This window comes from Pecten maximus, chromosome 19 (assembly GCF_902652985.1).
Source record: "Pecten maximus chromosome 19, xPecMax1.1, whole genome shotgun sequence".
Lineage (NCBI taxonomy): Eukaryota > Metazoa > Mollusca > Bivalvia > Pectinida > Pectinidae > Pecten > Pecten maximus.
This window is the reverse complement of record NC_047033.1, coordinates 6,204,195-6,229,756: the sequence shown is the minus strand read 5'-3', so window position 1 is coordinate 6,229,756 and position 25,562 is coordinate 6,204,195. Positions and strand designations below refer to the sequence as shown.

At 34.9% G+C, this 25,562-nt stretch overlaps 3 protein-coding genes across 4 annotated transcripts; 2 read left to right on the top strand and 1 right to left on the bottom strand.

The window, feature by feature from the left end:
• The first annotated feature begins 732 nt into the window (after positions 1-732).
• On the top strand, positions 733-25,315 carry LOC117317734. Of its 2 annotated transcripts, none has more exons than XM_033872642.1 (5): positions 733-1,115; positions 20,022-20,895; positions 22,123-22,301; positions 23,223-23,304; positions 24,369-25,315. In XM_033872642.1, the coding sequence occupies exons 2-5, from the start codon at positions 20,091-20,093 to the stop codon at positions 24,545-24,547; spliced, it is 1,245 nt and encodes a 414-aa protein (XP_033728533.1). In that variant the 5' UTR covers positions 733-1,115; positions 20,022-20,090; the 3' UTR covers positions 24,548-25,315. The 2 variants fall into 2 exon arrangements, with proteins under 2 accessions (XP_033728533.1, XP_033728531.1); XM_033872640.1 differs by lacking the exon at positions 733-1,115 and adding an exon at positions 18,091-18,237.
• LOC117317733 (neuronal acetylcholine receptor subunit alpha-6-like) lies at positions 1,109-3,019 on the top strand. The gene is made up of 2 exons (XM_033872639.1): positions 1,109-2,434; positions 2,471-3,019. The coding sequence occupies exons 1-2, from the start codon at positions 1,363-1,365 to the stop codon at positions 2,656-2,658; spliced, it is 1,260 nt and encodes a 419-aa protein (XP_033728530.1). The 5' UTR covers positions 1,109-1,362; the 3' UTR covers positions 2,659-3,019.
• On the bottom strand, positions 7,742-18,038 carry LOC117318065 (transmembrane protein 41A-A-like). Its single transcript, XM_033873067.1, is given in 6 exon segments — positions 7,742-10,264; positions 15,010-15,148; positions 15,682-15,843; positions 16,332-16,358; positions 16,360-16,489; positions 18,007-18,038. Coding segments are annotated over 6 exon segments (666 nt in total). The 3' UTR covers positions 7,742-10,088.
• Positions 25,316-25,562: the final 247 nt, after the last annotated feature.

Below are 25,562 nucleotides of genomic sequence, written 5' to 3'. Positions count from 1 at the left end.
AGATAAGTCTTATCCCGACCGGGTCTCTGGCTCTGCGTCATTAAAGCATTAGGTCGCGTCTCTATAATAGATATTTCTCTGTCGTGGTGTAGTAAGTTACGGCATGACAGTTGGGGAATTAATCGTATTAACTCGATCTTAAGCTTGGTAGTGAGAGATCAGACAACCATTTTCTTTCCTTTGCAAACTTTTTCTTGCTTATTTACAGGAGAGTTCCACAAAATGGAGACACGTGTGGATAGTTATAAATAATAGATATAACAGTGGGAGAAGGCTGGAGAACCCCGAGTAAACACAAATGGTGAGGAAGGTGACACCATACCATTTCACGTCTGATTGGAAAATCGAAACCCTAGACACCTGGATCGCAATGTACAATGACTATACATACAGGATAATACCAAATATTACTAAATACAGTTAACACCTTACAGTTAAAACTATACATCGACATCAAAGCGGCTTAGTCGTTATATGCTAAAGTCGATTTATTTTTGATGTGTATACGATACACCATCAGCAAGTTGTCCCCAACACAAGGATTATATAGCTGTTTTTATATCAAAGTCTTGGGACTTACGAGTAGGTAAATACACTTATTTCATATAATCAGTGTTTACCCGCCTGACCGGTGGAAGCCATAGCGAGATTAAATATTGTTATTATTTCATTAAAGGCCACGTGTCCTTTTAATCCCGGATTTAAACATTAGTGAGAGATTATTAATCAAGAAACAATTTATTTTTGAGTTACTATTACATGAGACATGCGGTCGAAAACAAATCTAAAGTGAAAAACGGTAACCATCTGGACATTAACTAGAGAACCAACAGTGCATTTATCGTAAATTATAGAGCATTCGAAGTTTATCGGGGACTTTGTTTTCACAGTCACACTCGGGATATAACTGCATTATTGAAACCAAAATGAAAATAAGGCGTTGTCTTCATTTTACCTGAGACATTTACGAAGCATATCAGAGAAGATTCAAATGTAATTATCGTCCTGTGGAACTTATTTCTGATGATAAATGGATCGACTCTGTTACTGCTCACGGGTGGGACACGATTGATTTACCATGTAAACAGATTGATTAACACTTATTTGCAGTCATAGTGAGTATTGAATTTGCTTTGACATGTTGGTATATGTAGCTATCAAATCGATAGATATCTGTGTCAGATGACCACTGAAATTAGAATGACTTATTCACCTTATCTGTCTAGACGTGTTGTAGAAACATTGCTGTGTATGCTTCATTACAGTTAATATCGGGATAACTTTTCAGCTCATCTTATTTGGGTGTTTGTGTGAAGCATTTTAGCTCAAATAATTACAAGTGTCAAGGATTCGGTGAAAACAATGGTTTGTAACTTACTTGTATTGCTTCTTATTGGAGCGGCTAGTCAGTCAGGTACTGTCCATTCTGCTACGAGTGATAACGTGAAAGCGCTCTATACAAATATCTTCACCACAAACTCCTACAACAAGAGGGTTCGACCAAGTTTAGATCTCTCAACCCCTACGAACCTGCATGTGGATTTGGACCTAGTTGCTATATCAGACATCAGTGAAGTCCAAGAAAAAATGACAACCACGGCATCCCTTTTCATAATGTGGACAGACGAATATTTAAAATGGAACCCGTCTGATTATAACGATACTATGACCATTTACCTTCCACAAGACATCATCTGGAAACCTGATATTGCTCTGGAAAATGGTTTTTCTAAACTGGTGGAGCTTGGGGATAATTTCATACTGACTACAGTTTCATTCGATGGCAGCGTAATATGGCGTCCATTTGAGGTATTTGATACAAAATGCTCTATAAATATCAAACATTTTCCATTCGATCAACAAACATGTTCGTTAAAATTTGGAGTTTGGACGAACCCGTTGAGTGATATTACTATCGCAGTGGGAAGCAATGGTGTTGTCCTTCAAGAATACCAGTCCAACGGTGAGTGGGATATCGTAAAGACTTCTTCCGAGGCTTCGGTATCGAGTCAGTTTGGAGCGCTGGTTACGTATACAATAACTGTTCAAAGAAAACCGCAGTACATTCTCCTTAATGTGGTTCTACCCATTTTATTGCTGTCATTACTTTCTGTGTTCGTTTTTGCCCTTCCTATAGAAAGCGGAGAGAAGATGGGCTATGTCATGACAGTGTATTTAGCGTTTGCTGTCTTTCTAACAATTGTAAGTGCGTCACTTCCGGAAAGCTCGTCAATGTCCTTACTGAGTATGTACTTAGTAATACTGGTGTTGATGGGAACAGCAATCGTCATTATTACAACGTTAGAGCTTAGACTTCACTTCCGCGATAGTTCTCATGAAATTTCAAAAGTTTTCCTATATATGATTCGTTCAAGCAAAATATTGCAGTGTAAGAAATCGCATAAGAAAGTTGATGATAGCAGTAAAATTGAAGACGAGTTTTTCCTTGCACGGAAAGAAACAAAGGAAATACTTCCAAAAGAAACTTCTGAAATGCCACCTGCCGAATCAGTCGTGGATCCTGAAAAAACGGAAGAGGTGACTTGGCCAGATGTTACGTCAGCAATTGATTTTTTCTGTTTCTGGTTCTTCCTGATCGCAACTATAGTGATTACTATTGGTTTATTTGCAAGCGGCTACATTAACGGTGCCAATTAGTGATGAATTACTGAATATACTGAGTTATCATACTTGCAGTGCAAAGGGTATATTACCAAATGTATCCTCGGGTACAACTTTTGAAAACCCAGCCTCCTATCAGAGTTCCGAATTTACGTGTGCTATGGATTTCAATATCATTTGTGTCATTTGATGATCAAAACGCGTAAGTGACTATGGATTGTCATCTCTACTGAAACAATTAGCACATTTGTCCATAATGCTTTGAAAAGCACAAATGATTTGATCGTATGTCCACTGTTTAACTTATATTGAGCTTTTTGATTGGTTGATTTTATAAAGTGGTTAGCATGTATTGATTGCATTATGGATTGTACAAGAGTAAAATAATGTACTTTAAGTATTTTTCATATTACGTTGTCCATTTATCAATAATATTCTATTAATGTTACAATTCCATTATCATCACTTACTAGTAATGTAAACTGTTTTAATGTATGACGCTTTGAAGTTCTGTAAATATTCTGACTTTCTGGTTTATGACGTCAGTGGACACGATTTGGCATGTCAATCCGCTTGCAATGTCGCGAAAAAGATGACTGTGTGTTCAGGTAGTCTAGTGGTTGGTTGGGTGGGCTGGGTTTAATCACAGGCGTCTGCTTCTGGATAGTATTAATTAAAATAAAAAGACCCTAATCATACTAAAGTTGGAGGAGGGCTAATATTTTTAGCTCGTCTCTTCGGAGAAGAGGAAGAGCTTATGTTGTCACCCCGGCGTCGGCGTTGGTTTTTCAAATGTTAAGTTTTTGGTGCAAGTGTTGAATTGCATAGTAATTTATGGTAATATGGTCCTCTGGGGGTTAAACTATCCCCTGCCAGAGTAAAACTAAAAGATTTTTCAGATGGAGGGGGCGGGGGGCAGATTTTTGAAATTGTTTAGGCTTATAATATTGTTGCGTTAAGTTTTTGGTGCAAGTGTTGAAAGGAATTAATACATTTCTAGAGTGCTGATATTTGGCAATAGAGTCCGTCTAGAGTTAAACTATCCTCTACCGGAGTTAAACTAAAAGGATTTTTTTTGGGGGGGGAAACAGATTTTTCAAATTTTTGGACTTATATATTTCTTCGTTAAGTTTTTGGAGTTAAACGGTAATAATGCATCACTTTTTAATTGTACTACATAGGGTGTTGATATTTGGCAATAGAGTCATCCGGGAGTAAGACTATCCTTTCCTGGAGTAAAACTATAACAAAATTGGATTTTTTCATTTTAAATCTTTTTTTTTTTTTTTTTTTTAATGTTTTGGACTTCGAATATTTCATGCGTTAAGTTTTATTCGCGAGTGTTGAAAGGCACTGTAAAACATGGTATTAGGGTTCCTGTGAAGGTGCTCACATTTGGTAAAAGAGTCCCCCTGGGCTTACACTATCCCTTCTTAGAGGGAACTGGAAAAAAAACATTGTGAAAATGCCGATATTAAACAATTTATACGGTTCCACATTTTTCAAGGGAGACAACTCTCATTAGGATGCTTTTTTTATCCAAAAATAAAAGAAATAGGTCCAAAAGCAATTCTTTAATATATTTACTCTATTTACAACAGCATAGCTCGCCTCCCGATTGTTTGTCAATAGATAATTAAGATATATATATAAATTTGTATATGGTTTTCAAAATTGCATACTTATTCATTCACAAAAATTTGTGAGAGGAGCTATGCTGTTCTCCAACAGCTCTTGTTTCTATTGATAATAACCAGAAGTCGACGTCTCTGGTTTAATAAACATACCGGGGGTCACCTTCTCAATCAACATGGATTCCTACGGGTACTTCCATTTCTTCCCACAGTAAGAACCCTTATATGAGCGTTATATGCATTTATTAGTTTTGGCAATAAGATCATGATGGCCAAAGGAAAGAGGGCATTTACCACGACAGCTTTTATTGTAAATCGTACGTTTCGATACCTACAAATATTAATTTGCGTTTCTCTAGGGAAACCGATCCATTCTTTCCTGTAGTTGTGTCTACGGAAAGGCCCTTTACTACAATTGCTCTGAACAGCATGAAGTGGGCACCATAAACTGGAGTACGTTTTTTTCAGATATATATATATAAAGAAGTTTTAAACAAATAAATAGAAGTATGTTGAACTGTTTATTTTCATGAAATAATAATAAAACGTTCACAAAAATAATATACCCTAGTTGTTGGTTTGACCATAGGTGCTTAGCACGTTTATAAGTCCAAGACCGATTATAATCTAATATATACTCTATATATTAGTCTATAGTCGATCTTGGACTTATAAACGTGCTAAGCACCTATGGTTTGATATTAGGAGGCAATCAAGGATTCATGAGAAGGTGATTGATGATAAAGTATTCAATGGATTTTAATACTGAAAATACTGCATGGTCATTCTTTTCCTTAAAACAAATGAAGTAGAGATGAACAAAAATGAATCTTAGAAACTTAATCTATTTAATAAAAAAAACAGTGAAACTTTTTTTTTTTTTTTCATTTTAAACTATCAAAACGTAAAACCTATATCGAATAGCATTTTAGAATGAATCTGGAATGCCTTTTCGATAATATTATGTTGAATCTGTGGTATTTTGTTCTATAGTATCCAATATTAACATTAATCACCTTAGAAAACAATTATAAATTGTACATAAAAATATTTTTTGACTAGGATATACGGTAACAAACAATTTGGCAAGAGTACACCAAATTAAAACAAAACTGAGTATGAGCAGGAAAAAAGCAAAACAATATTATTTTGCTATTTGATCTAAAATAATAGTACTTCATTCAATATCTTCAAGACACTGTATAGCTGTTATGATGTTAAACAATACCAAACTTAGCTCAAGACACTGTACCAGGGTATATATTTATATATATTTACATTTACACTGCAGCCCCACTATATAACTTTACCAAGCTCACTTGGAAGTTATGAGCCCATAACTTCCAAATCTTTATTATGACGTCATTATTATAGTGACGTCATAATTGTCACGTCGGCGATAACGAAAGATGGCTGTTGAAAAGGCTGTTCCGTCTTTGACGATAAGTTTGTTCATTCATTATCAGAGTAAAATTCCTGGATATAGTCTTTCAAATTCGTTGTCAAATGTAAATATAAGCATTGAACTGCTTTCATTTGGAAGTTATGGGCTGATGAATGCCAACTGGACAAAGGCAAATTCAATATGAAGCGCTAGTGCGCTTCATTTAATTCATCAGCCCATAACTTCCAAATGAAAGCAGTTCAATGCTTAAATATATTATAAAAACTTAAGTATGTTCCCTACGAAAAAAGTTATACATAAAGAAAAAGAAAAACTCGACAACTCGTCTTTATAGCGCTTTCATGGCATCTCAGCAATCCTATACATGTTGTATATATATATATAATTGCTAAACTGTAAGGCTAGGCTTTGATAAAAACTCGCAAATCCAGGTTACTCATAAAAGATTTAATTATTTGGAAGACATGACGGCTCTAGAATCTGCGTTAGGGACCATCGAAACAATAATTTGTATTTGGAGAAATTACAGCAGCACTACTGAAACTGATTCAATGAAAAGTAATCAAGACTATGCTTCAAGACCATGCTTTCATTGGGTGATGTTAATGACATGGCCATGGGATTTTTAATGGCTTTATGACAATAATAATGAAAATATTTCATTGGAGAATTGCTTGCATTTACAGTGTACTGACCATTTGTTTATAATCATCGCATTTTTATGGCACCATGAAAAAAACTGAAATAAAAGTTCATTGTTTTCATGGTTTAATGATTAGAGTTTTCATGGGTTCTATGTTCAGCAGTCCAATATTAATGCAGTCTTCAGTGAGTACAGAATCTACTAACTATGTACTGTATAATAAGCATCACAGACATAGAGGATATCTAACAGTGTCTTCAGTAATACCAAATATATTTCATGAGTGGGGCTAATATTTTGATATTTTTCACGAGTGCGCAGCACGAGTGAAAAATATCAAAATATTAGCCACACGAGTGAAATATATTTGGTATTACTGAAGACACTGTTAGATATTCTGTTTATTACATTTTTTATCAACGAAAAACCTACCCCGTATGCTAACTAGGCCTACATGTGTGTGTACAGCGATTATTTGTTAACAAAAAAAGTAGTCCCCCCTGTCCAGGTGCTGACATATATGTCGGGATTTCTGATTGGTCAATTATTTTTGTATTTTCTAATCATTAATTTGATTGGTCAAATCAGCAAAAGTGATATTTTTCACTAGTGAAAAATATCACTTTTATAGAATGAATAATTTTTGATATTTCACTGGTAAAAATGTAATAAATTTTGATATGCAATATAGGTAAAAACGAATCTTGCTTAATGTAACAAAATACAAAAGAATGTCATGGTTGTATTTACCCTCGTATTTTTTCATGTAATATTTAGTTTATATTATGTTTTGCTACAAAATAAAATCTACATAACCAGATTGTAAATTTAGATCCTATTGAACTGATAATAGAAATATCTCTATATTAGATAATGTATAAATCAACTGGCCCTTGAAGGTATAATTTTGCCTCACAAAACTATTAGTTCTTGAATAAGAAGTGACCTATTCCCATGCCCAAATGTTTCAAATCATTTGCCAAATCAATTTTTATCAAATCGGACATTTGCTCTAGTTATCCTGGCAAGTTTCATCTAAAGCAATGCCGTACATGCTTACACTAAAAATGGCAACATTGACCTTGACCTTGTCCCCTACCAGCCCCCAATAAAAATGGCAACATTGACCTTGACACCCCATCCCAGTTTTTTTTTCATTTGTTAATGATAAGTTGATATACTTCCTTTTTTATGACAATCATTATATAGCATTTTTCATTGTTGATCATTAAATTAACAAGACTTTTCAATCAAAACAAAAGCATCATATCACTATCCTTAAGTACATGACAGTTTAACCATATTTATGATAGCCTGAGAGCAAAATGACAGAATACAATTTAATGCATTGGGAATAAAATAAAGCATTTACTGAAATTGAGAATTTGTAGTTAAACTTTTAGCAAACAAGATATGAAAAGCAACATATCTCAAATATATACAAATAACCATATATATGTGCCCAATAACGCTGACATTTAACATCATAAATTTGTATTAGAATCTCTATTTCAATGACTAAATATTTGTTCCCAATTCTATCACAGTTGTTGGTTTTCTGTTAAACTCATCTTTATCATCATGTAAAGATAAAATATATTTGATGTACATGTATATGATTTTGAGTTATTTATAGCTCTGTATAACAGGGCAAAAGGAGAAAAATACAAACCTTAAATCAACACATTTATTATGGGATGATATTAAGTTGATCAAACACTCTTTTGATTGTCTCTTTTGTCTAAGTTTTAAAGCATTCTGTGAACTTATTTTGTGAGTTAATTTTCATCTTGGTAACTGAAATATTGTTTTTGTGAGAAGTTTAGAGAATGATTTGGAACTTTAAAGATTCTTGAGCATTTCAATTTTTTATTAAAAAAATGCATGATAAAAGGAAAAATTTATCCTAACAAATCAAATACAAGTACAGTATATGATACCAGGTATTGTGAGTTTGCGATCTTTTTTCGTTATGGTTATATTTTAAAACAATATGTATCTCTTCAAATAACAATGACAATAATCAAGGTATGCATTTGATTATTTAAACATGCAACATCTCAAGATACCTTGCTGAAAAATCACAATGTTTCATGCTTAATCTTTGAACAGTAATTCATTTTCACTTTATATTATAATTATTATAATAAAAGTAAAATTTGAAAAATTAAAAGAAAATAATATTCAATTGTTAAAAAGTGTCAACCCAAACAGGAATGAAACTCTGAATAAAATATATAGGATATTGAATGGTTTCCCGTTGAATATAACATATATTTCACGAGTATGACAGAATATTGATATTTTCACGAGTGCGAAGCACAAGTGAAAAATATTGAAATATCCTGTCATACGAGTGAAATATATTTCTTATGCAGGATAGTTCTATCAATACTCTAGTATTTTCTTAATTATAGTCGCTCCCTGTACCTCCTGCCACCTTTGTTCCCTAGCCAAAAGAGGCCAGATAATGGAATGGCTTGATTAATGGAAAAACTTTTGACAAGATCATATCCCTCAAATCTTTCTGCAAACTACCTGTGTACTGTACTAGCTTTCGGTATATACATGTAGTTACATATATATATAGTCTATAACATAATCAAAATTCATTGTGAACTTTTGAATAAAAAAAAAGTTATTAATTTGTAAATTATCTATGTTTTTTTGTAAGAAAGGTAAAAACATGTGTTTTTAACACTACATGTCTTAACTTTAAAATTCCATTTAAAGTCCAACAGAAAAGTAATCATGTTCATGAGATGCCCTTACTGTGTAATTGAGACATGTATTTGATGTATATATCATAAAATTTTGATGTTTTCACTATAAAATACTGGATGGTTATGTGGTCTTACCACAGCAACACAAACACAAATAATTTAAAAATAATTTAAATTGTTACTGTGTAGACACGTACCATTAAATTACTAAATAACATATTTACATGAAATGGCAATATAGGCATTGGTGATCGCCAGTTGTGTCTTGTACAATAATATGACAACAACGGCACAACTGATTACATTTCACTGCATGCATTGAACTACATGTATTATGCATATCAATAATTAAATATACACCGGACTGAACCCATATTTCATCTACAATAACATACATTCAATAGAACAGATTGTTTTTAATAGTTCAATACAAGTGAAGGTTTGCAGCAAAATTGGTAAATTTGTGGCAAAAATTTCGAAATGCACCATACTTTTCTTCATTACCTTTTCAATGCTATTTTTTATTATTCAATTGAATCTTTGAAACTACTGTAAATATACTTTATTTGGCATACTGTGATTTTAGAGCATTTCCTAATTTAACAAATTAGCACATACATTGTAGATTAAATGGCGTGCCAAAATTATTTTACATTGAAACAGTATATAGAAAGTGCCATTAGCAGAATTAACGTAATTCTTCTAGTGTGAAAACCACTAAAATAGGATAACTGTGTATGTTAAGAGTAATGAGAAAAACAATTGTAGATATCAATATTAGTACAGTATATAGGACAAGACTCCAAGAACTGTCAGGAATACAAGGAATGTAAATCACCACATATCTTAAATAACATACAATATTGTTCAATCAATACAGATTTTCAGTTCCTACAAATTTTTTATAAATCACATCACAGTTTTGTAGAGTTCCTATCCATGGTATGTAGCATTATCAATAAAAGGTTATTATCAACAATATAAAAAATGTCTCCGTAAAAAAACCCGGATTTACTGTAAATATATAGGATAAATATTAACTAAATTTTCTCTTTATCTAGTCAGTCAGTCTTAATGTTCTTCTTTAGTCTCTTTGTGACCAGCCCTGGCACAAGTGCCATCACTGCTATAAATCCTAGCTTGGCCATCGTCCAGGGCGTAAATATATCCTCTATAGATCGGAGTTCAGATAGCATACTGCCAGTCTGAACACATATGAAGTTGTATGGAATTAAACCTGAAAATACATAAGGACAGTATACAAATTTAAGGTTTGCTTTTAATCTTCATTTACAAGAATGATTGAAAAATTAAGATGATACATATTTATTACATGTTCTGTCATGTCATATATGATAATGTCACATCGTAACACACATGTAATAACACTACTGTGATGTCATAAATAAATGATGTCATAATGTCATCACATTATTATTTTGGTGGTTTAAAATTTACCTACTATTCAAGACAAATTAGTCAGTCTAATTTTAAAATAAATTTCAGAATATTCCAATTCATTTTCTTATAGATATGATTTATTTAATCAACAAAATCTTACACTCATGGTAATATAATATCAAACTCATTATATAAATTAATAATCTAAAGGCTCATGAACTTTTTCCTTATTACCTTGATATTCATACCTCCATATATGTCACATGCTCACACAGACACTCACATATATGTCACATGCTCACACAGACACTCACCTATATGTCACATGCTCACACAGACACTCACCTATAGGTCACATGCTCACACAGACACTCACCTATAGGTCACATGCTCACACAGACACCGACCTATATGTCACATGCTCACAGACACTCACCTATATGTCATGCTCACACAGACACTCACCTATATGTCACATGCTCACACAGACACTCACCTATATGTCACATGCTCACACAGACACTCACCTATATGTCACATGCTCACACAGACACTCACCTATATGTCACATGCTCACACAGACACTCACCTATATGTCACATGCTCACACAGACACTCACCTATATGTCACATGCTCACACAGACACTCACCTATATGTCACATGCTCACACAGACACTCACCTATATGTCACATGCTCACACAGACACTCACCTATAGGTAAATAATAATAATAATAATAATAATAATAATAAATATTTTATTAGCGTGTCACACATTTTAAAATACATACATAATAGTTTTAACTAAAACAATGCATGATTTATAAAATGCCCAGCCAGTATTTGGCTTACGAGACACAGAAATTAATATACAACATTAACACAAATCAATCATGATTAAAAGAACGACGTTTTCTCATACATAAAAACACTGTTCTAGCTATAAAACACTGCAGAGATGCCTCATTCATTAAAAATATAAATTTATCTTTCGAACACATATCTAAAAAATCTGATGAGATGTCATTAGCCTTAATAAAAAGAGGTTCCCGGATTTCATTATAATAATCACACTCGCATAAAAAATGAATTTCAGATTCAACAGATTTAGATTTACAATATGTACACAGTCTATCACATAATTGTATTGCAGGTTTAAAATAGCGACCAGTCTCTATACATAGTGGCAAACTTCCACATCGTAGTTTAGCTAAAACGCTCCTGTGTGATCTAGGCATAATACTGGTTACATAAGTTTCAGGTATTAAATCTTTCTTAAACAATCTATAAGTTCTCAGCTTATTACCATTTTGTTGCCCACTATCTGTCCAGACCCTTGTAAACCATGACTGTTCATCTAACTTAAAAACTTTTTTAGAAATATCGCGCATGACCGCTTTCGTAGCTCCGGTAGCCCTCGTGATGATTTGGTCGACTTGGTAATGTTTTGCTAGTTTATTTGCGTTAGCATCCCAGGACTTTCCCTTCCTCTCTGACCACTTATGGACTTTATACAAAAGTCTATCACAATCCACTGATTTCAGTCTACAGCACAGTCTAAAAACCTCTATCCGCTGTTTGGCTAGACACGATATCCAACCCATATCACCGATTTTACCCGCGTTAGAAGTATTTCTGGACACACCTAAATAAATCCTCATAGCTCGGTTCTGAATATTATTTATTAGCCTATGTTCAGTCTGTCCCCATATGGCTGAACAATAAAACAGTATTGGTTCAACAATAGTCTCGTATAGCTTGGTAAATACTATATACGACATCCCACCGGAAGCAATAAATTTGGAAGTTAATGCTCCTAACGCTCTTCCGGCCGATTTAGAAAGCTCCCGTATGGCGAGTTTCATGTCTAAATGTTCGTCGAACCAGAGTCCTAGGTATTTGTATTCCTTTACGATTTCTAACTCGGTACCGCCGCAATGGAATGTAGAATCTGTCACAGGAAATGATCTGGGCCGGAAGTGAACCACATTAGTTTTTTCCCGGTTAATATTTAACCTCCATTTATAACACCAATCTGTTACAATGTCGAGTAGCTTCTGAAGCTTATCGGGGTCAGACGCTATAAGCGCGATATCATCCGCATATAGTAATGAAGTAATGTCTGTCCCGTCCAAATGTATCCCGAGGTTGGAATCTCGTAGCTCAGTTATAAGATCGTTTATGTATATAGAGAAAATGGCGGGCGACGTCAAACATCCCTGTTTTAAACCGCGGTCAACGTTGAACCCCGCTGTCAATACATCATTCACTCTAACGTAGCATTTTAAATCTTGATATAACGATTGTATGGCTGTAAGGATTTTCCCGCGCACGCCACATACTTGTAGCTTATACCATAGACACGTTCTATCAACTGTATCAAACGCCTTCCTGAGATCTATGAAACATGCGTATGTAGACAGTTTAGAGTTCCTCCGGTTATTAATGATACTATGTAGGGTATATATATGTTCCTGGCAGCTCCTGCTTTTACGGAAACCGTTCTGTTCATCTGCTAACTTTCCATTGTTTTCCAACCACGTTGTCAGTCTCCTATTAAGTATAGAACAATAGATCTTACACGGCACAGAAATAAGTGTAATGCCTCTGTATGAAAGTGGCACCCGTGGGTCAGTACTATTTGGTTTAATTAGCGGATTAATTATCCCCTCTCTCCATTTCTGCGGCACTATTCCATGGTTAAAACACGCTGATATAATGGTAAAAAGCATCCTTACACAACCTTCATTCTTTAATGCTTCCGGTGGTATGGCATCTATTCCCGCAGCTTTATTCAGCTTTGCTGCCTCCACAGCCTTAACGACTTCCTCCATCCGAATAGGAGAGTTCAGCGATATCAAATCGTCGTCGTTGCTTTCACGATCACTGCTATCACCAACGAGCCGTTTAATTTCACAATAATGATCGCTGTCAAATTCATCGCTCACTGTATTAGTTTTGTAAAGTGACTCGTAGTCTTTTCCCCATCGGTTTACTACCAATTCCGGGTTACTGATGATATTGCCGTCAGAATCCTTTACCTCCATAGGAATTTTCTTAGCACGATCATTCACGATACCTATTTTTCCTATATCTTTCCAAAAATCTCTCGTTTTTGATTGGCTGAGGAGTTTATCGTGTAATTTTTGTTGTTTCCTTGCTTGATATTGCCGTTTATATTTCCTATGTAAGCGGTCAAATATTTTGCGGGCATTACAATAATCTTGCTTCAGCTGACGTCGCGCTGCCGATGAACCATTATTTTTAAGCCATAAACGCTCCTTTACACATACTACGTCCCAGAGACACTGGAGTTTATCGTCCCAGTAAGGTTTATACAGTGATTTCCGACTCAGATTTGACATATACGCGTTATCCTTTGTTCTAGCACCGACACTTTCTAATTCCTTCCATATAAATGTTTGGAATGCGTCGTAAGCGTCGTCCATTTGGCGTACGTCGTTCACTTTTGTTTCTAATGACTGAATAGTGGCCTCAAGTCGCTCCAAACAGTTATTACTCATAAGAAAATCACTCGGAATTTTTCTAGCACTAAAACTAATATTTCGCTGCGATGACTGGCTAATATTTGGTTTACATGTAGTAGAGGGTACATCAACACGAGGAACATCCACATAACATTCTAAGTACGAATGGTCGGGAATGCTTGTAGGTACCGTAACTCCCAACTTACTTATTACATCGGACATTATATGTACGTTAAAATTCGAGAAGAAACTCAGGTCCTCATGAGGTACAATCATATAGTCCACCACCGACTTCCCTTTGGAAGAAATACAAGTATAAGTATGTTGACCACACCGGCCATTTAAAGTGCACATGTTCGTATCAATACAAAAGCCAAGAAATGAGTCACCGTTGCTATTGATACTAACGTCTACATATTCTCTCGGCGGGATCTGGTCGACCCCTTCAACGTAATCACTCAAGTCCCCAATTCTTGAATTAAAATCTCCAAGTATACATATGTGACCGTCATTTTGATATTGGTGGACCTTAAGTAACAATTCACTAAAAAATATTTCGGGATCCATCGATCTAGACGAGTTCTCCGGGGGGAGGTACACTACACATAATAACAAAATAAAATATAGGTCACATGCTCACACAGACACTGACCAATATGTCACATGCTCACACAGACACTGACCTATATGTCACATGCTCACACAGACACTGACCTATATGTCACATGCTCACACAGACACCGACCTATATGTCACATGCTCACACAGACACTGACCTATAGGTCACATGCTCACACAGACACTGACCTATAGGTCACATGTTCACACAGACACTGACCTATATGTCACATGCTAACAAAGACACTGACCTATATGTCACATGCTCACACAGACACTGACCTACATGTATATGTCACATGCTCACACAGACACTCACCTATATGTCACATGCTCACACAGACACTCACCTATATGTCACATGCTCACACAGACACTCACCTATATGTCACATGCTCACACAGACACTCACATATATGTCACATGCTCACACAGACATTGACATATATGTCACATGCTCACACAGACACTCACCTATGAACACAGAGAGGAAGAACATGTGTACTGGAATGTTGACAATCGGTGATGCGATGTTTAGGAACCAGTTTGGCGTCATCGGGAAAAATCTCAAGAACAGCAGGAAATAAAACAGGCTGTCCATGTTATCCTTTACCTTTTATCAAAAACAAGAATACAATATTATAAACATGTAATTAAACTTACATACGTCATGACCAATGAACAAAGTATACTTCATTTGTATTGTTGTTGATATGTTATTATTCAACAACGATATTTATCCTGTAATAAGCCCAGGTATACGATACAAAAACTTTATACACAATGTTGGATTTATTGCCTGAAAAATGAGATACTGTTTCTAAACATTCTACTGAACATCTATGTATTGCCTTATTACCTGGAATGAGCTTATATCACCAATTGAATACTGTATCAACAGAATAATTCAATGAAGGTATTTTTTGCAGAAATGAATTACCATTATAATGGTACAGGAAATCAGGACTAGCTACATGTAGGGTTCATTTATTTAAATAAATATCAATTAAAATCTATTAAATTGTGTGGGGGTTTTTTTGTATTCCTTTTCAAAGTATTTTTTTTCCCTTAATTATGCCATCTTCCTAAGAGGAATTTCAAAAAGGTGACATGTTGTAGAGTATGAATGAATTTAGAGTGACCTACCTTTTGCTGTAGAAAACTGACTTTATCTGGAAAGAATCTGATGACGTATTCTTTCCCACACAGTTTTGACCATGTGTAACAACAGGTGGCCCCACAGGCTGTCAGAGTACAGACAATGACAAAGCCAAGCCATGTAGGGAACAAAGCCCCAGCTAACAGGTTCTGTTCAAACAAAATTTGTAGGATATATTAAGTAGTTATAGTCAGCAACTGAGGTTTTAATAACATAGGTAAGGACATTGTATGTAAGGGTCTGCAAAATCATAATTATCTGTAAGCTTACAGTGTTATTTTGGCAAATGTTAATCAAAACAAAAGGCCAAACAGTCCTGTAGTTGTCCCCAGTTTCTATTGTTATCCCGGGTCACCTGCCCAACAACATGGGTTTTCTTTGTTCTACAGTTTCTTTCTACATTAAGATCCCACATTCTGTAGCATATTCTGTCATATCTAGACCAACAAGATCTAGAGCGACTAATAATATAGGGATAAAAGTTGAAACAACTTTAATGGTTTCACAGTTGTTGTAAAGAAATAAAACTTCATATTTATCATATCAAAATAGGAAATGGTAGTGTTCCTGTAAATTTCAGACCAAATATACTTTAAATATATTTTTGTGTCTAGATTTTGTGTATAATATTTTTTACCATGAACACAGATCCTGGAATGGCGAAAGGACTGTTTATAGAGGTAGGCACTGCAGAACAGTAGAAGGACATATGATATGTGGTCAGTCTTGTATTCCTGAAGAAGGATAGCCAGGCTGGTCAATTCTTTAAGATTCCGTGGGAATTTTAGGTCCTCGCTACAAAAAAAAAAGGATGTATCTTCATAATTATCATATATACATGTTTCTTAAAATGATGTAAATTAATGTCAGCAGAATCCCAACAAAATTATTCAGACATGTAAATTATAGCTATCTTAATACATATATGTCATATAATGTAAATATATACATGGATACAAAACAGAAAATGTGCATGTAATTTACATGCTACATCTAAAATTTGCAAATTTAATACCACAATAAAGTTACAAATTATTCATCTACATGTATTGTCTTTAAAACATTAATGGTTGCACGGTTGCTAATTGCATTTCACAGAGAGCGATATAAAGTCTCTGTAAATATACGTGTTACAAAAGTAAGGTTTGATAGCCGGGCTATAAAAAACACGGTCGTCTATGAAATTTCAGTGTTGGCCGGGAAACAGTCTATGATTACATTATTAACAAATTCATTTTACCACAATAATAATGAAATAAAATCAGTGTTTTACAATGAACACATGTATTGCTTCAACATAGTGAGTATGAACTGGATTTGCAAGGTGGTGAACGTTAGCCTGTCAAAAGTTACAAAATTTTGGCTAAGGGATTTCAATTTCTGTAACAATTTTAAGAATTTTCATAATTTATTAATTTCATACACTGTATTTACATCTCTGCTTTCGCCTAAGCAGTCGGTGATCCACAGCACATATAAGTAAATGAAAAATGGGCAGTTTCCACTTTAAAGAAGAAAAGTATTTGTGATTGGTGAGCTACAATGAACATGTATGCCTCCTCATAAACCTGTGGTTCAGTTGACATATTTGTATTACCTGGTACAGTTTTTGCCTGTGTAGTCCATTTCAGGTACATTTGTAGACAGAATATATAAGTAGAAAGTTGCAGTGCAAACTATCACTGGAAGCCATAATATAGATGCCATTTCTTTTTAATTTATGCTCTTAGGTTTCTTTTTTCTTCTTTCCTGTTAGAACTTCTCAAAATCTTCTATCAATGTTCAGCTACTTTCGTCTGATACAAGAGTACTCCACCAAATCTGACAAGAGGAAAAAAAAGATTTAACAAAAATGTTCACAAGTTAATGTAAAAACTAAACGTTTCTTATAATTATGGAACTATATAGAATCTAATATCTAAAAGCCTTGGGGATTCCAATGAACATTTTTTGTTTTCAAAAAGCGTACAGACTTATAGCAACAGGAGACAATGTTGTAAACACAAGAGGTAGTGATAAATATTTAAGAATGTATACAAGGTATTCACAGGATGGCTACATGTACATCCCCATGTGTGGTTATTGACAGTTGGCCTAACGTACAATCATAACAATGTACAATGTACGCGTTAGGTCTAGCGGCGAACACTTTGCAGGGAGCAGGAGGTTGCACATTCACAATTATTTTCATATCCGTATTTTGCTTCTCGGCTGTTTCGGTCGAGTTATGACTTAACGACATCCAATAGAGTTGCAGTGGAACAGTTCTTTGTATAGGCCTATAGGCTATACCACTGTATCATTCAACTTACCAGTGTATCGTCGGGGGGTATATCGTCGTCATTTTCACGCTTATTCAGTTCATAATAAAATTGTATGAATGAGAAGCATTTATGTGATTACGATAAAACCGTAAGATAGAAGAGTCTTGTAAGCGTTTGATTTGAATGAGAAAACAGCTCTATAAAAATTTGAGTTCAATTGACACTGACAAATCTTCTCACGAGGAGGAGAGATTGGGTCGTTTCAAAGGTTGTTGTAAGGTAAGATCAGTCAGTCAGTCAGTAGGTGATAATGTAACACTGGATGACAGTGTGTGTGGTCCACGGATTCAGTGTAGCGAGACAGATACAACTGATAAAAAGGGTTGTCACTTACTATTGATAAGATTACGCGCGCGTGTGTGGTGGCGATGGTGTGTGTGTGTGTGGGGGGGGGGGGGGGGGGGGGGGGGGGTTGTCTATAGCAACTGTTAAGCTTTATATAGCTAGCCCGTGTTTCCACTGGCCCTGATACCATGTCACCAGGCGCATCCTCTACATTATTTGGGGTGGAGGTGGCCAGCGCACTAGGCACATCCTCACTAAGATTTGGGGTGGAGGTGGTCAGCGCACCAGGCGCATCCTCCACTGAATTTATTTTGGGACACACTGTGGCACCTTGGACGGGCGAGGGGAGTCATTTTATTTGTTCTAATGACCCAGGGACCTCCTTCCTTGGAGGAAGAAAAGCCCCGAGGTCTATATAACATAACCCTATTATATATTGCCGTATCAACCAGGACTCTAATTTTACCCCTACCTTTTTGCTGCAAGTCCGAAACAGAGTAACCAAATCCTGAACGCTCACGGCTTTTTATATTCCCAACTCCCCATATGCACGTGCAGGCATTCCCAACCAATGGACTACGTCCAAAAGGGGACGTTTGCACACACTTACAATTAGCGCCAAATCATTAGCATACGTAAACAAAATCCGTGGCTCTCCCCAATTTCGCTAGTATAAAGCTAACTAAACCTACACAAATCTGATTCCCATCACAGTAGACAGCAGACATCAGCACTGTACAGTGTACATGCATATAAAAAAAATGTATATGTATCTGTCAGAATTTCCAAGTCTGGTGTTAAGGACAGAGGGAGCTCGGGCTTGTTATGGTCATGCATGTAAGTTATATTGTCCACTGTGTAATGATTTTGTAATAGCCAATCTAGCTGACTTCCAAGTCATAGGTTACATCATGAGCAAGTTACAAGCAATTTTGTGTTTGTGTTTGTAATTTATGATAGTATAAATGCTTGTCCATTCATCGGTCTTTTGGCCACTCTACCTCTTTGTGATTGTATTTCCTATATTGCCCCAGCCGCCCATATGGGCCGGAATTCATTAATAAAGACTTGTATTGTATTGTATTCATCTATAGTATTTAATTTCATTGTATTTTGAGCTGCATAGAGCTGATCACGAATATTTTCAGCTCACATGGGCTATGATCATATAACAGCATCTGCAGTCCATTATCCAGCCTTTTAGGGTAGTCTAGATCTGGTGGCATTATGATTTACCTAGACAGGTGGGCTTTACTCTCCAATCAAACCTGACCAACAGATACTACACAGTTACTTCCCATGACCCCTCTGGGTACTCGGGTGCTTTTCTCCTACAATATCCTCACAAGCTTTCATCCAGGCCAACAAAAGTGACTGATAAAGTTGATATAACTTATTTCATAAGTTTACGTTCATTAATGTATATATTCTATTATAAAAAGGTGAGACAACAAAAAATACTTACATATACACAAAGATATAAAGACTTTATAGTAAGTCATTGTAGTATGATGCTGGGATGAATGAATGCATGACTATCAGGTTTGTTTAAATTTATGACATATGTGGCCATATTTCACAGGAAGGTTGATAATGTACATGTCTGAGGACTATGATATGATTCCAAAAGCATGCATACATGTATATGATCCTAGATCAATTGGACGTCATGTACCTTTCAGAATATTATTTTTACATTGTAACTTAATTTTTTGCAGGTTTTACTTCTTTGCAAAAGAAACCATGAGCACAACAGTCCTAGCTTCAACAATCTAATTTAATTGACAATGGATAAATTACATGTCCTTGGAATGACATGTGCTAGTATGTTCACATACAGTTTAAGAAATATTAAACCAAACAAATATCAATGTCGTCTTCTTAACACAAGACATGGCAATCTTCTACAAGTCAAAAGATATAAACACTTGTGTAGATTAACAAAGAAAAAAACATCTTTCATTTCTAGTGTGAATAAAACTGGTGATTTGACACACAAACTCAACTCCCAAAACTGGAACGTCAGGCCCATGGCCACATCTATAAATTGTCAACCCAATTCTAGGTCAACTTCTTCACAATCTAGGATGTTTTCTTCATCCCCATGTTGTTTTAATGATAACAACGATGACAATATACTAAAAGATGATCCGTATTTAAAAGACCTACTAAAAGAAATTCGAGAGGATTTTTCTACATATTCTGGGAGTCCGACAAATCAACCTGTTGCAGGTTCAGAAAATAAAATGAAAAAAAACAGTGACAAAATCATAGATAAAAACAAAAGACAGGAGGATGTTAGTAACAGTAGTTATGATAGTGACTCCTCATCTTCCTCAAGTGATAGTTCAAGTTCCGAAGAAGAGGATGATTTGACTTCAGATTCGGAAGAGGAGGAGGATTTTATCTCGGATACTGAACATAGTGGTAAACTTTCACAAGAAAAACAGGCTACTGCAAAAGAACCTGACCTAGATATAGGGGGGTTCATCAGTCTTGATCCTGTGGATGACTTCGAAGAAGTAGAAGAGTTTCCAGACACATTCGAACCAGAAAAACATCCAGACTGGGAATCTCCAATCGACCTCAAAAGTAAGATTACATATAGTGATGGGAATCAGTTTGACCTTAGAAGTAAGATTATATATAATGATGGCAATCATGCAGTTTCACCTTATAGAAATTACAATTGATGTACATCTTAATTACAACATGTCTTGGTCTTCTTTTTTTTTTTTTTTTTTTTGTCAATATTTTTAATTCTAAAACAAACAAAACTTTTAATGGTTGCAAATAAATTTAAATCTTCTTAATCGTTTGTAAACGACAAAAAAATATCGATAAAATATAAGATGAACTACTTTTTGGTTTGGTTTGATCTTACGTTATGACTTATTTTTTTACACTAATTTTCGATTATTTTCTGCAGCTACCTATTTGATATAACTGTGACCCTAGAATAGTTTAACTACATAAATGTAAATGAGTGGGAAAAAAGTTGGTATTTCAATTTTTGACTCGATTTCACATGGAAACTTTTCCTTTTACATGCATGGTTCTATTCAGCGCACCTCTTTTATTTTTTTGTTTTCTGATCTTTTTTGTAAGCACATGTACAAAGTACACATATTAGGCAGAATACTTCTAAAACTGACAGTCCCGTATCCCGTAATCATCGGAGCTACATGTATTTACAATTGATACTTTCAGGCAATCATAGCTAGGTCTGATGAAATTTACAAACGGAATAATCCTGCATCCACTTTCAGTTTTGATTCCTCACTCTTAATTTAGCAGTGTGACACACTTTAAATCTCATGTGCCAGTGACAAAATGTTTCACTTTTGCAATGGCGCCATTATAAACACAAGTTAATTTTACGTTTTTTCTAGGAAAGAAAACTGTCACTGGCATTTGTGATATATAAACTTACGGTAGTTACCAAAATGTAGTATCACAATAGTAATAGTTTGTTAATTGACCTACTGTTACGATAGTCTTATGATCACTATAAGCACATTCCACATGGACTTTTCACAAATTCCTGATCCCAACTGTCTGTAATATACAAGATGTATGTACGTGGATCAAAGGAGATACTTAGAAATTGTATGATACAGTTACACATATGGACATTGTTTACAGATATATATGGACATTGAAACTTGGGCTAAGTATAGATAGGAAGTTCTGTCATGTCCTGTTTTGATTGTCACATCAAAGATTTTTTTTCGGGGGAAATATATAAAGCTCTTATGTTTTTAATTACATTATATACTTAATTACTTCTTAAATTCTCGAAATCTATTTGTCAATCAGGGGGAGTGACAGGTGTCTTTGACATTGAGGAACTAGTGGTTCTACTCAAGGCTGACAATGCCAAAGATGTATGTGTGCTGCGCATGCCGGATCACCTGAAGCTGGGAGATTACATTGTCATTGTAACTGCCTGGTCTTACCGCCACATGAAAGCCATAACCAAAAACGTTATATCAACTGTAAGTCTTCCTTATAATGCTGTCTCTCTGACTTATTTAATATCAACTGTAAGTCTTCCTTATAATGCTGTCTCTCTGACTTATTTAATTGTTATTATTGTTCAATTTGTCAACATGTGTATCAACTTCATGAGTATTTAACTTAAACAAAAAGATCATTTCACAATTCAGCATCAGTATCAGTGTCTGCTTATAGAACAGTTGCACTACTTTGTTTTTTTTAGCTTTTATCTCAGAAATATCTCCGAATCACCACATTTTGTATCTATATAATGTATAACAGGAGATGAAAATAATCCTACAATGTTAGAGGATATAACACAGCAAGAAACTTATGACAGGCACTGTTTTGGTGTGTTAACCACAAAATAGCTAGAGATCTTAAGCTAGCTGAAGTAGAGAGAATAATTAAAATACAATAACCAGACCAGGACTCAAACCCAGAACCTCCAAACTCTAGACAGATAATCAAACGTTTTGAGCTACCTGGCCACCAATTTGCACATAACCAATACACTAGCATACATGTTTCTAGGACATCATGAATTATTCACAATACATAAACATCATGTGCACACACATTATATACTAGTACCGATATTGAAAATACACTAACTCATACACCATCTTCATTTAACAATGTTTTAGTTTTCAGCGGAGTAAATCAAAAACAGATCTTTGGTTGTTGTTGTTTCTTTTTCTTTCTTTTTTTTTGTCGTTAAAAGATATAGTTCTGTTGCAGAGACTAGAACATCTAAATAAAAACATTATAAGAAGTTAGTAGTGTTAAATTTTTCTTGAGATAGTATAGAGTAATATATGTGATTATGTGCTTTGCATGAGTCATCTTTGGAAATTTGACCATCATTCCTAAAGATAGTGAATGCAAATGTTTCACTGTTACCATTCTGTGTATTTCAGTATAAATTAAAGAAAAACCCATCTGACAAGTACCCTTTGGTTTCTGGAGTAGATGATGGACAATGGACTGCCTTTGATCTAGGTAAAGAACACTCTCCAACATGAAACAATTAACAAAAGAATAAGCGGAAGCGAATGTACTCTAGTTATATCATTCATACCAGTACTACGCAATGCGGCATATTGTGTGTGAAATTTAAATGAAGATAAATTTTCTTTAGATTAAAAAGCATTTACAAAAATTAAGTAGGACTTGTATTAATTATTTAAAAAGAAATGCCATCATTTTAAAAGAAAACATGAATGAAACTTTGCCTGTCTATACTGAATGTATAAAGGGAATGTCTACTGTACATGTACAACTGGTGTATAAATACCACCTAACTATTCTTATCAGTTCTAACACCGTGTATAAAATCACTTGTCTATTGCTAACTTCTTATTCCTGTGTCTACCACTGTCTATATCTGATACATATTGAAATCTTTAAGAATTGGGGGGGGGGGGGGGGGGGGGCTATATTTATGCCCCCGCCAAAAATAAGGGGGGGGGGGGAGGGGGCAATATACATGTAGCTTTGCCCATGTTCATCTTGTCTCATCACGTCCCATTGCAGTTCAATTTCAACACCTAGTTACAACATTACCTGATTATCAGTTTTTGTGTTTCAGAGTCAAAGTCACTGTTCTGTCCAGTCCTGATTCAATTTAAAACCCTAGCAACTTCATCCTTTGATAGATTTTCATCAAACTTTTTAATATTTTTCTGACCGTTCCATTGTCTTTCTAGGATATTGATCAGATATCCATAACATATAGGAAGGTAACCTCATGATATTTAATATAATTACAATAATCAACTCTTAAACAGCTGTTTTATAACCTGATACATTATAATCATCATTGAGTTTGACTCCCATGCTGTCTCAATATGTTATAGAGATGGTGATACCAAAGAGGGGAAACGCCATAGGAATATTAAAATCTCTTCTAAGTGTGATAGCTTGTACATGATTGTACATGTTTCAGGTATCAGATGACCGCAGGGTCATTTACGTCTTACAGACATTTTCTAGTTTTACTATAAGTTTACATCCAGTGGGTGACTCTAATTTGATGAATTATCATGTTTTCTTTTACCTTGTAGGCAACATTATCCTACACGTATTTAAAGAAGAGGTACGAGAGATGTACGACCTTGAAACTCTCTGGGCTGTTGGGCCTAAGTACGATGAGAAAAGTCAAGAGACTGTTAATCCGTATATACTGGAAGACACGGATATGAATTGGCTTCGGGAATTTTACGAAGAAAAGGAAGAAAAATAGAGAAGAGACTTGATGAGATAAGAAAGACGAGTACTAGAAGATGGAAGCCATTAAGCTATGCAACCACATGCTCAAAATTTTCTGAGGATCACTTATTTTTCAAAACTGACTTATCATTTGTTCAGTATTAAAGCAGTAACAAACAATTTTTCAGTGATTCACTACCATATTCGACCTAATAAGCACATCTGCCCATATAGGTACAACCCCACCTTTTTCAGGAAAGAGGATGTTTGTGCTAATTGAAACATATGAAAAGTTCCTTACCTACTAATGACAAGGATCTTTTTATACAGTCTTTTAACGAAAGGCTGTGGACATGTTTTTCCTTCATAAAGAGATGTAAATAACAAAATGGTTTTTTTTACATCCAGATTTCTCTTGGAAACTTTTCCGGTATTTTGTTATAGTAAGTGCATCCTTTTGTCTTTACATAAGTACACAGTGTGTTTATAAGGTTGAATACTTTATATTTCACTTTCCAGCAAAATGAAACAAAGAGACTACTGTGATGATAACTGTATGCTAAAAAATGGCAATACAATAAATACCCAATTAAGTAATTTGTAAAAATTTGAATTATAGTTACTGATATTTTGATAATGTATGATTCTTCAGATATTGGAACTTTGCATCTTCTGAGCATGAAAGATTCCTTGTAGCCCAACGTGAAAACAGCCAAAAAAAAGTTTAGACTGGCAAAATTGACACCTATTTTAGACAAATCTCTGCTTTTCTCAAATATTTCTTGTGATTTCACTCTATTGATTAATACTTCCAATTTGTTAATTGATAGAACTATGATACAAATAATTCATGGACTTTCAAATGAAAAAAGACAGATTTGATGTTCCTTTGAAACTCTCCTTTATATGTATAAACTCCCATCTTCATTATTAGTCCCCTGCCGTTTGAAAAACGGGGGGACTATAGGTTTACCCTCCGTCCGTCTGTCCGTCTGTCTGTCTGTCTGTCTGTCTGTCCGTCCGTCTGTCTGTCTGTCTGTCACGCAATA